The 12,577-nt window shown below is 51.2% G+C and overlaps 1 protein-coding gene across 3 annotated transcripts in view; it reads right to left on the reverse strand.

Annotated features, from left to right (window-relative positions):
- HERC3 (HECT and RLD domain containing E3 ubiquitin protein ligase 3) overlaps nucleotides 1–12,577 on the reverse strand; it is a 93,609-nt gene that overhangs the window by 25,089 nt on the left and 55,943 nt on the right. The window contains exons 14-18 of one of the 3 annotated variants that reach the window (XM_056111206.1): nucleotides 10,565–10,728; nucleotides 10,341–10,454; nucleotides 5,059–5,082; nucleotides 4,876–4,965; nucleotides 2,752–2,922 (exon numbers count right to left, since the gene is read on the reverse strand). In XM_056111206.1, the coding sequence (XP_055967181.1) occupies nucleotides 2,752–2,922; nucleotides 4,876–4,965; nucleotides 5,059–5,082; nucleotides 10,341–10,454; nucleotides 10,565–10,728 (563 nt within the window). Of the gene's footprint in view, nucleotides 1–2,751; nucleotides 2,923–4,875; nucleotides 4,966–5,058; nucleotides 5,083–10,340; nucleotides 10,455–10,564; nucleotides 10,729–12,231; nucleotides 12,407–12,577 lie in introns of those variants that run through there. The other 2 variants (XM_056111207.1, XM_056111208.1) reach the window with 2 other exon arrangements.

Consider the following 12,577-nt stretch of genomic DNA (forward strand, 5'->3'; position numbering starts at 1 on the left):
AGAATTCATCCATTCCCCTATTAAAAGTTATCTGTGTTCACTTAAAAGAAAACTAGAGTTTTTACACTTTAAAATATTTCTCCATTCACCCCCAGCAAGAGATCTTTAGTTTATAAAGCCAGAGGTGCAACTGAAAGGTCATGGGGCCTTGATATATTCAGGGTTACAATCATTACCAAAATTACTCAAGATGGTTGTACTGTTTCCATCTCAAATGAATTTTATTTTCTGTATGTTCTTGCCAACCAGACTTGTTAATTTTGTATTTTGAAAATCTAATGGACACAGATGATATGTCATCTGACTTTTAATTTGTATTTATTTTATTAGCACTGTGATTGAATGTTTTTAATTTCCACAAATACTACTTTCAATTTTGCTATTTTAAATTTCATAGGTTCCTTAAAGGTCTATACTTTTGGTCACAGTGTCTAAAAAATCCGTCCCTGTTCATCATCATCTCGAATGTTATAATTTTACATTTTTGTAAAATTTATTTCAAATTTATTATTTTCCCTCTTTTTACCTCTGCAGAAGTTTGGTCCTGGTGATTTTTGGGAGCCTGAAGGTTTGGTTTTGCTTTGTTTTGATTCCTAAATTCCTGATTTCAATGGTTACTGAACTCTATGAGTGTTTTTCACTTCTGAGTCAGTTTTGAGCTAATAATTGGGCAATTTACCAATGTAAGAAAAAAATCAATTAGATTTTATTTTCAAAGACACAGCTATTGAGAGGTAAATGCCGCAGAGAGGAAAGCAGAGATTAAGGAAATGTATTCTGGAAGGAATCTCTCTCTGTCGGGGTCCTGAAGAAGCCCAAGCAGGCTGCTGAGAGGAGACAGTGCAAGGCTGGGCAGACCCCCACAGCGAAGCAGCCTTAATGCCACCGCCGGAACACCGCCGCACACCAACAAACGAGCTGTAATGAGCATCTTCCATGTGCCAACACGCAGCCGCCGTTAACCTAACCCTCAGAACTCTTCAACCAGAACACGTCCTGTATAGGGATGACCGTTATCTCCATTTTCTAGGGAGGGGCTCAGGCACAGGGCTGGAAAAAGCCCTCAGGAAAGCTTCTCCTGGTGCTTCTTTTCAAGGTTGCCCAGGGCAGGACTAACGGAGCAGAGCCAGGCAACGCCCTTGGGTTTCCAGAGCGACTGACAGTGAGGAGGGTGTGAGTGAGGGGTGGCTCCTTCTGTGGAGTGGAGACCGCCATCACCCAGGAGGGCTAGGGGAACCCGCAGGAAGCTCAGGGAAATGTCAGCAGGGGCCACCAGCTTCTGGCCTGCTGCGTTTCAGAGACATGAGCTGACCCCGGGACTGAGAACAGAAGTGCAGAAATGACTTCAAACACCTTCAGGAGCTCACGAACAGCTAGCGTACTCGAAGACTCGTACCAAGCTCTGGAACAGAAGCAGCACCAGGGCAGGCCTGGGTTCCTCGGCCACCTCAAAGGAGGGTTAAGAACCATGACCACACTATGCCAAAGCTCCCCGCCTACTCACCACCTATCCATCCTCCGTCTTGAACCTGCTTTCCCTAAAGTCCTTGCCAATCTAACCCGGTATGCAGGACCCATGTCTGAGAGCTCCAAGCCCACTGGGATTGGGACTGGGCCTCCTCCCCCCAGATCCCCAGTTTTCCAGGAGCTTGGCAGTCACACCCACAAACTGCCATGGCCCCATGTACTCTCATCAACAGCCAAGATTCAGAGACTATGAGATAAAGCTCCCAGAAGAGAGCAACACTGAACGTCCTGGAGTGCATGGCCGCATTTGCGGCCGCATGACTTCTTGTACCTTTGCCCACTTACTTACCAAAAGTAGCACACATTTGTTTGGGTTTAACATACTTGCTCATATTCTCTTATCTATGGGCTTAAATGGCTCCAGGACGAAATACAACAACCTTCACACACTTTCCTCTTATCGTGGTGGGAAGGTGCACAGCAGTGGGATTGGTGTTTGAATATTATCTGTAATGTACTACTGTGAACCATTTTATGAAAATAAAATATATAAAAATTTAAAAAAAATAAGTCCTTGCCATTCACAGCCTTCCCAGATTCTGCCAGTCCTCTCACCTAGTTAAGGTGGCACTTTTTGGCTGTTGTTTGCTTCTTGTTTGGGGGAAAACTGAGGAACGTCAGCTAGAGACATCAGAAGCAGAGCCAGCCCCGCGAGCCCTCTGGGACTGCCTGGAACACACGGGCATTCTTACTGGATCTTTCTTTGTGGGGGGAGAGAGGGGGCAGTGTTGGGCCACCCCCAGTGGGCTCAGGGCTTCTTCCTGGCTCTGCACTCAGGAGTCACTCCTTGGGGGGTTCAGGGGACCAGGTGGGGTGCCGGGGATCCAACCCCACTTGACTGCAGGCAAGTGAGTAGCTGATGATGGCTCTGACCCTACTAAGAGACTGTTGCTTTGACCGGAGGTATTGAGATTCTTCCAAAATGAGCGAATGAGGGGCTGGAGCAACAGCACAGCGGGTAGGGCGTTTGCCTTGCATACGGCCAACCCGGGCTTGATTCCCAGCATCCCATAGGGTCCCCTGAGCACTGCCAGGGTTAATTCCTGAGTGCAGAGCCAAGAGTAACCCCTGTGCATCACCAGGTGTGACCAAAAAGCAAGCAAACAGAATGAGCTAATGAGTGATGAACACCGCACGCCCATTTCCGTGGGAGCTCAGCTGCGTCCCCCACCAACACAGAAAGGGCCCGGGGGAGAGTGAGCATAGACCCCCAGCCGGGCTCACCTTGAGGGGCTTCTTCAGGTCGATGTCTGAGTGGATGCTCAGCTCCCGCAGGGCGTCGCCCACGAGGTTGTCCCGGCGGACATGGAGGACCAGGAATGGGCTTCTGGCCAGCAGAGGCTCCAGCGTGAGGAGCATGAAGACATTCTGCAGGTTGGCCCCATTCACTGCCACCTGCAACCACAGCCGGGGTCGTGGTCATCAGGCACCTGTGGGGTGCTCTGGGCAGGGAAGGAGTGAGCGTGGGAAGGGGCCAGGGTGGGGTGTTCTGGGGTGGGTGTCAGTGGGGCGGGCTGGACGCCTCCATTGGCTCCAGTGCCTGAGTCTTATTCTAATCGAAGCCCAGGGCGATGGGCCTATCACAGACCCCAGGACCCCAGGACCCATATTATCTTGGCAGGACCAAGGCTCAGTTCCAGGGAGATCATTCAGACCAGGGATTGTGTTGGAAAAAATACTGTACTGAAATACTAGGTGAAAATAGGACTTTTGAGAGGCTGGAGCAATAGCACAACAGGGCAGGTGTTTGCCTTACACGCGGCCGACCCGGGTTTGATTCCCAGCATCCCATATGGTCCCTCGAGCACTGCCAGGAATAATTCCTGAGTGCATGAGCCAGGAGTAACCCCTGAGCATCACCGGGTGTGACCCAAAAAGCAAAAAAAAAATCGGTTATATTGTATAATTATAGTGTATATTTAAAATAAATTGCTGGACTGGAGCAATAGCACAGTGGTAAGGCGTTTGCCTTGCGCGCAGCTGGCCTGACCGAGCTGGGTTCGATTCTTCTGCCCCTCTTGGAGAGCCCAGCAAGCTACCGAGAGTAGCACGGCAAAGCCTGGCAAGCTCCCCGTGACGTATTCAACATGCCAAAACACAGTAACAACAAGTCTCACGATGGAGACGTTACTGGGTCCGCTCGAGCAAATCAATGAACAATGAGAGGACTGTGACTGTGGGCCGTGAATTATAGTGTATATTTAACATAAATTGCTCAAACAATGTCCTGGCTTTTCTGTTTGCTTTGTTTTGTTTTGTTTTTGGGGGGGGTTGGGGTTTGGGGCAGGGTCACACCCTGGCTCTGCTCAGGGACCACTGCTGGCACTGTCCAGGGGATGGTTCACAGTGTCGGGTGTGGATCCGTGCTCAGGGCAAGTGCTCTGCCCACTGTGCTACCTAAGCCAAGTTCCACTGAGTATCTCTGCACCTGAGTCAGCCAAGCATGGCCTAGGGACCACGTTTAGCCATTCCGTGTCCTCTCCGGCCTCAGGACCATGCCCAGCAGGGCCTGGCCGCTGACCCCGGCAGGTTCCAGAGACCTGAGCGCCCCTCAGGAAGGGCCCTGGGGCTCGTGTCCAGGCCACTCTGCTCTGAGCGCACAGGGGCTTCGCATCTGTAAATGCTGGAAAACCCTTTTCACCACACGTGACGTTGTAGCAAACCCACATTCTGGGAGCCAGAAAGTGCTGGGCAGTATGCGGTCACGTGGGCAGTGTGCACGGCCAACCCGGGTTCAATTCCCAGCATCCCATATGGTTCCCCGAGCACCGCTAGGAGTGATTCCTGAGTGCAGAGCCAGGAGTAACCCCTGAACATCGCTGGGTGTGACCCAAAAAGCAAAAAAAAAAAAAAAAAGTATGTATAATACACTGACAAGGTATCATGAAACTCGATCCAAATTTCCCAGCAGTGGGGCTGGAGCAATAGTATAGCAGGGGAGGGCATTGGCTGTGAACATGGCCGACCCGGGTTCGATTCCCAGCATCCCATATGGTCCCCTGAGCACCGCCAGGAGTGATTCCTGAGTGCAGAGCCAGGAGTAAGCCCTGTGCCTTGCCAGGTGTGACCCAAAAAGAAAGACAAACAAACAAACAAAAAAAGCAAATTTCCCAGCAGCGTGTGGAAGGTCAGGATTTCCAAGCAGAACCGAACCTCCTCTCTGCCCGCTTGCTCTTTGGTCTCCAAAGCGTGACATGCTGTGGAACCGTCGGGGGCTCTGTGTGTAAAGGATGGGCATGAAGGCTGGGCTAAGAGTCAGGGGGTCGTTGACAGGCGCCAAAGGGAGAGGAGGACTCCAGGGGCTGTGGGGGAAGGAGGGAGGAACAGGAGGGAGCCCCCGCCCGGCACCTGCATCTGGAGCTCCGCGTCACTCTGCAGCATCTTCGTCTTGGCCTGGGCGTCGAAGATGAAGGGGTAGGAACAGAGGGTCACGGCATCCTGGGACAAAGCACAGCACTGGCACCGTTAGGAGTTTCCACAGAGATCACCTCTGGAAAACACATCTCAGGAAACGTCAAAAGGATCACTTACCTGTATTATAGACGGCCTGGCCTTCTGTGTGGAGAGAGGGGAAAAGGGATAAAATGAGTCTCTTGTTCCAATCTCGAAGACCCTAACCCGCTTCTAACCCGCTACAAACGTTCACTAACAATCAAAACGCCTGTCTGACTTATGGCCACGGGACGAACACGCTCTCTGGATCCCGGGTGGGGAACAAGACGGAGTATTTTTTTGGGTGGTGGGTTGGGTGCCACCCCCAGGGGTGCTCAGGGCTCACTCCTGGCAGTGCTCAGGGAACTGAATGTGGAGCAGGCAATAGAACCAGGGTCCAAGTTGACGTGGCCACACTCAGCTCCCAGTTCTACCTCTCCAGACCCAGGACGGATGCTCGGAGGGTGTACACTGAAAGGAAGACAAGTTTTAACATGTCAAGACCCCTGTCATGGGGATTTCATTCACTTCATGATTCACAGTCTCAAGAGAATTCTTTCATGGAACATCCAGAACATTCTGGGGACACTCCACACAGGAGCCTCACCGTCTTGATCTCAGAAGCTGTTTCTGGTACGAAACGTGGATAATACTAACTGCCTCTTCCTTGGCGGCCTGTCACATCTCTAAGGCACAGATCACTTGTGGGAGAAAAGTGAGTATTTAGAAAGTGCTCTCGGAAGCTTTCTCAGAAGACGAGCATGTGGCCCAAAGAAGCGACCCCATCGATATGGGTATGAAACCTGACAAGCCTCTGAGGGGAGTATAGGACTGTCCTCCCGTTGTTCATCAATTTGCTCAAGCGGGCACCAGTAACGTTTCCCTTGTGAGATTTGTTGTTACTGTTTTTGGCCTATCAAACACGCCATGGGGAGCTTGCCAGGCCCTGCCGTACGGGTGGGATACTCTCGGTAGCTTGCCGGGCTCTCCGAGAGGGACGGAGGAATCGAACCTGGGTTGGCCGTGTGCAAGGCAAATGCCCTACCTGCTGTGCTATCACTCCAGCCTCAAGGGGAATATCAGTAAATAAAAATACAAACACACATAACAGGGGGGAAAAAAATCTCTTCTGAAGGGTCTTGTAGGCTATAGAAAAAAATCGATTAACTTAACCAAAATAAAAATATCAGCAATATAGATCACTGTAATCTGTGGGAAGGGGTGCACGTCTGGCATTGCTCAAGGCTTACTCCCGGCTCTGTGCTCAGGGACCGTGCCTGGGGGGCTCAGGGGACCCCAGGGCCTGCCCAGATGGCCCGTGCAGGCAAGTACCCTCAATGCTGGAGCTCCCTTCCAATGCTTCAACAACCTCCTTACACAGATTTACCCCGGAGACCTTCTTCTTTCTTCATCTTTTTCTATTTTAGGTTTTAAAAAACTATCCTAATAAAAAAAAATGAATGAAAACCACATTCTGAACGACCACCTTCCGAGGGTGTGCTTGCCAGAGATTTGTGACTTCTTGAGCTGACTGCATTGCAGCCACAGACGCGGGGCTGTGGAGAGCGGGTTCCTCTGTGTTCCCCTGCAAGCCACGCGTCAGCACTCGTCAGCGCTCAGGAAGAGGCGGGCTGGGCTGGGCTCTCGGGAGAACAAAGGCTTCGAGGCAGCAGCAAGAAGGTGCATTAGGAGGAGCTGGCCTGGGAGCCGGTGGGGGTCGAGGCAGAGACGCGGCAGCAGAGGCCCCCACAACCACCCAGGGGTCGGCTTAGCGACAGGCGCTGCTTCCGCTGAGGTCAGTGGCGTGGATCGCCGCGGCTTCAGAGCGCTGTCTACCGACCGTGCAAGCGTGGTTCTGCCTTCTAATTGTTTGAGCGGTGCCTCCTTTGGTGCCGGTGCATATTTTAACGAGATCATCTCAGAACAGCTTTTATGAAGAGCGGCTCCGGCTCCTTCGGACAGGCAGGGACAGACCCCCCTGCAACACGTCCAAACTGCCGCAACATTTCAGATCTGGTCTTTGCCCCGTGTGTTGTTGGTTTTTTTTATTTTATTTTGCCAATGAATGATTTTTGCATCTGAATCATCCTCGCTGGGCTTGTTTTGCGAATCCTGAATCCTCTAGAAAGCCACTGGCACTGACACTTTGGCAGAATGTGAAATAAACAATAGCAGGTGACAAATAACTTCCCAAGGCCGACCCAGGTTTGATTCCCCCACATCCCACACAGTCCCCTGAGCACTGCTGGGAGCAATTCCTGGGTGCAGAGCCAGGAGTAAGCTCTGGGCATCACTGGGTGTGCTCCCCCACCAAAAGGTAACCCAAGATCCTAAGGGCCAGAGAGAGAGAGCACAGTGGGCAGGGCATTGGCCTTGTACGCACCAGACCTGGACTCCTTCCCCGCCAGCCCAGATGGTGCCCTGAGCCCGCCAGGAGTGAGACCTGAACACAGAGCTGAAGTAAGCCCTGAGCACTGCCAGGTGTGACTCAAAAACAAAAGAAAAAAAATCAAGCTACTGTATCCAAAATCCAAGAAATTGAAATTTCACAATTCATAGTTCTGTACCTTAAACATTACAGAAAGTTTCACAGAACTCACAGGCACCTGCCTCATGAGCTGGGGGAGAAGGTGGCTGGGATGGAGAAGGGATCACTAAGTCTATGACGGTTGGGGGGATTGTTCGTGATGGGAGATGTATGCTGAGAGTAGATAAAGGACCAAACGTGAGGGCCTCTCAGTATCTGTATCGCAAACCACAGTGCCCAAAAGTAGAGAGAGAGTATGGGGGAAATTGTCTGCCATGGAGGAAGCGGGAGGGGTGGGATGGGAGGATATACTGGGGACATTGGTGATGGGGAATGTGCACCGGTGGAGGGATGGGTGTTCGATCATTGTATGACTGAAATTCAAACATGAAAGCTTGTAACTGTATCACATGGTGATTCAATACTAAAAAATAAAAAATTAAAATTAAAAAAAAGAACTCACAGGCACCATAATTTCATCCATCTTCAATAATACTTACAATAATTACTGAGAAGGAACTGGTAATGAGAGCCTGGATTTGCCTCTCAGACCTTACAGGAAGAACTTAAAAAAACTAGGATTTGCTGACTTTAGTTCTTCTATTCAGAGATAAGAGCTATGATAATCTAGAGATTAGTGCCTACAACTTTGTTTCTCTTGTCAAAAATTTTTGGCTTCATTAGAATGATATTTTATTCCACACAAAGCAGAAGCCAGAGGAGAGGGTGTTTACAGTGTTGATGAGGCTTCAGAAAACACGAAAAAACTCTTCTCTGGTACCCACTGCCTTGCCTGCAAGTGAAGCAACAAGCTAATGACTGAAAAGGAAGATTTCAGTTTAGTATACATGACCACGGCAGAGTCTCCTGCCCCCTCAACTGGCTGTCCTCGCCAGGCCCCTTGGAGGGGGGCGGGTTGAGTTTCCCTCCCTGCCCCGAGCAGAGCTCCGGCAGCTGAAGACCTCCAGAAACAGCCACCACCATGCTGAGACCACTCTCCGCACTCATGAAGGTACCGGCAGAGGGACAAAGGCATGAGATCTCCAAGCCTGCTCGGATCGGGGCTGAGCATCCTCCACTCAGATCCTCCAAATTCCAGTAGGCAGGGGTCACACCCACCAACTGGCCCCCTGGCGCCGCCGTGTAATCCCATCAACGGCCAAGACTCAGAGACTATAAAACCCAGCTCCCGGAAGCGACATCTTATTAACTCATTCTTACTTTGGACAACCTGGCAGGCTACCCAATATAACCTGCCCACATGGCAAAGTGTGACAAACTCCCCGTGGCGTACCCAATATGCCAAATACCAGCAACAATGATGGGTCTCATTCTCCTAACCCTGAAAGAGCCTTGAATATGCCACCTTTTAAAATCTCAGGGCTAGGGCGAAGGAGACGTTACTGGGGCCTGCTTGAGGCAATTGACGAACACCAGGATGATCATGATCGTGATATTTGACCATTCAAAGGATATCCACAGATTTATAAAAGAAATGCTTCACGTTTTATACTAAATCAGCAGGTTAAAGAGAGCTCCTTGCTTGCTTGCATGTTGAATTTCCCATAAAAACCCATTTCCCTGAACCACTTTTACTGAAAATGTTTTTGTTTTTGTTTTTGTTTTGGGGGGGGGGGTGTTTGCATAAAAGTCTCTTTAAAAACATGATATTGGTGCCAGGGAGACAGATGGTACCGAGGTCAGGGCCAAGCCTGGTGTGTGCGGGGGGAATGGGGGGGACCCGCATTTGAAATCCACCCCATGACCCTCCCCCCAGCATTTGCAGGCAGGGGTGGTGGTCTTGGGTGGGCCCAGCTGCACTTTCAACTTCTCCCCCTCAAGCCCAGCACTGGCCCAGCTTCCCGGTTAGCACAGTTCCACAAGAAGGGACCCCCTAGCTTCTGGAGTGTCCCCTCAAAAAAAAATCCCCCCCAAAATACATCAGCAAAAGGCCACACTGCAGCGTCTGGGATTATTTGACAAAGGGAACACTGCTTAGCCAACGAAACTCCCTTAAATGCTTCTGAAGACCACTGCTCACCCTCGAGGGAAACAGATGCCCCGTGCTGACGTCAGCTCTGCCGCCACCAGGTCTCTCAGCTGGTCGGCGGGCGCGGCTCTGCCAGCCAGTGGCCGGGTCAGCGTTTCCTGATAGGACTGGGCTGACACTGCACAGACGCAGACCCCCAGGGCAGCCCGTCCACCCCACAGTTGGTATAGGCAGAGAAGACGCGGAGGCGGGCAGAGTCCACAGGCCCTGCCCGCCGCACGCCACATCTGGAGAGGGCCAGACAGGGGCACACACTGGGCCCCACACAGCCCTGCCCGGGAGGTCTGCACAGGGCTGGGAGTGACGCAAGGAAGGAAGTGGCCTGCTGTGGGGGACGCTGACCAGTAAGTGGCCTGTCCCTCCTGCGGGGAAGGAGTTCCTTGTCACCAGACCCTCCAGGTTTCTCATAACCTGTTTTTACTTCTTCAAATGGTAGCAAAAGGCAGCAAAGTCTAGCGTCTGGACTCCTCCCTTAAGCGGACGGCCAGTAAGGTGGGCTATATCCGTGCTCCTGCACAGTGGACCTCCAGAGAGGGTTCATCTGAACTCTGCACCATAAGCCAGACCCCTCCCCGCCACCCAGGGTCCGGCAAGCGCCAGGCTGGCTCTGTGAGCTGCACCACTGCAGATATGTTGATTTTTTTTTCTCATGTTGGTAAAGAAGATTTCTTCCATTTATTCTGGTGACTCCCCCTCTATTATTCCTCATGACCCCGGGGATTATCAAAGCAGGCGTGCCCCTTGTCCTCTGCTCTGCTCCAGAAAAGGCAAAAGCGTGAAGGTAGGATTCACGGGGGTTCTTACCATGCCAGCCTGATGCAGGAACCACATGAGGTAGTCTTCTTGAATGTCCACGAGACTGGAGATCTCAGGAATGTAAAATGTGTCATATTCCACGTGCTTAACTTTGAGATTGACCTGAGGAAGAAGAAACAGAGACAGTCAGGCCCAGCCGCTGGGAAACGGCTCCCAGGAGAGAATCTCCGTGGGACCGGGCACGTTCCCTGCCCCCACTTAGCCCAGATCACCTTGTATAACTTCTCCAAGAGCTTCAGAGCAGCTGTGATGTAATTGTTAAACAGGACAGGAATTAGGAACGTCTTTCTTCCCCGCAGCAGGTAAACGACTGCTCCTCTATAGAGGTTCACCAGCTTCATGAAATACTCTGGGCACGCCTGCGACCACCAGTTATCTTCGGAAAGAGAGAGAAGACACATCGTTCAACACACAATCCTGACGGAGTATCGAGGTCTTCCGCCTACTGGCTAAGACCTGCTTCAGCTACGAGATGGACAGGACTCTAGACACAGGTGCTCAAACTGACTCTGAACGGAACCCACGAGAGCCCTTCTGAGTGGCCGCAGCCCTGGAAGAGCCCCCGGAGTAGGGAATGGGGGGCTTGGGGGGGGACCTGATTTCCTTTACTCATCGTCAGCCTTAGAGATGCATCCTGGAGGTGGATCTGAACATGGGATTCCCAGGACAGAGGCGAGAGCTACGACACGCGTGTCTCGGGATATTCACACGCCAGAACCTTGTACTGTCCCCCTCAGCCCGCACCAAAAGACGGTGTGGCCCAAAGGACCGCCAGGCTGGCCGGCATGCATCCCCCCTCCCGTCAGAGGTACCAACTCCTGAACTACCGTTTCTGTGTTACACCAAACAGTGCTTTCCCTGACCCAGACACGAAGACATGAACACTGGCTTCTAGTCTATCAAAACTAAATTCAGTCATACTGAGACACTGAAATATGTTTGCGACTTTTTAAAATGTCCCAGGAAAAACGAAAAGGTGGTGGGTAGGTGGAGCGGTTAAAACAAAATGGGCAGGAAATTGGGAGACTAACACCCAAGAATAGCCGAGATCAGTACCAGGAGGTTCACTCCATGGCTTGGAGGCAGCCGCACATGCTGAGGGAGAAGGCAGCTCAGATAGAGAAGGGAGCACCAAATAAAGGGTGTTGGGAGGATCCTCCCAGGATGAGAGAAGCATGCTGAAAGTAGACTATAGACCGAACATGATTGCCACTCAAAGCCTCTTTTGCAAACCACAGCACCCAAAAGGGGAGAGAGAGAGATCAAAAGGGAATGCCCTGCCACAGGGATGGGGAGGGATGGGGGCGGGGGGATGGGAGGGATGCTGGGAGCATTGGAGGTGGGGAACGGGCACCGGTCGAGGGATGGGTACTCAATCATTGTATAACTGAAACCCAAGCACAAAGAAAAAAAAGGGGGGGGCAAAATGTCAAGAATTCTGACTCTGTGTGTGACTGGTGCACTCTTAGAGGTCTCTGTACCCTACCTTGGGAAATCTTCTAAATGTGAATTTTTATAATCAGACATTAAAAACAAAGTACGGAGCTGAACGGCTTTGATCTCTTTGTGCTAGCCAACCTAAGATAAAATAAGCATGAAACCCCCAAGCCTACAAGCAGGGACCCTTTCAAAGTCTCTAGCTCACAGCCTACTAGAAAATACGCCCCAAATGGCTTTTGATCTTAAGATGCTCAGGACCAAACACGATGTGTTCATGATTCCCTCTGACCGTCCTCTGGGGAAGTCCAGTGGGGAGAGTCATACTGTCCCTTCGTGTCTCCTGCCTGACTCTGGAGAGACCCACACCCGAGGAACACCCTAATCCAGGTGGAACGCGGAAGCCACTGAGTTGCAATGAACACCTAAAAAAAAAATTTACCGGGACAAAAATAAAAGGAAAAAGCCAGGTGACAGACTTTCTGCACTTGATTAATAAAAACATCCCAGGCGCTACTCCCACGAGAGACACTCTCCGATTATTCACTGAGGAACAGAAGGTTCTTAGCTCAGCAAAGTGTCCGTGGCCTGCAAAAATCAGGGTGGACTCAACTGTCCTACAAAAGAAAAACAAAAAAAAACATTTGGTAAGTCTCCCGGAGGCCGCTTCCTCCCTCTCCGCTCCTGGGGACCTGCGTCACCACACCTGCTCGATTCATCCCACACCCCCCCTGAGGTCGGTCCAGGCTTGACCAACTGCTCTGACATCTGCAGGAACCATTAACTAC

This window comes from Sorex fumeus, unplaced genomic scaffold, assembly GCF_029834395.1.
Source record: "Sorex fumeus unplaced genomic scaffold, SorFum_2.1 ptg000013l, whole genome shotgun sequence".
Lineage (NCBI taxonomy): Eukaryota > Metazoa > Chordata > Mammalia > Eulipotyphla > Soricidae > Sorex > Sorex fumeus.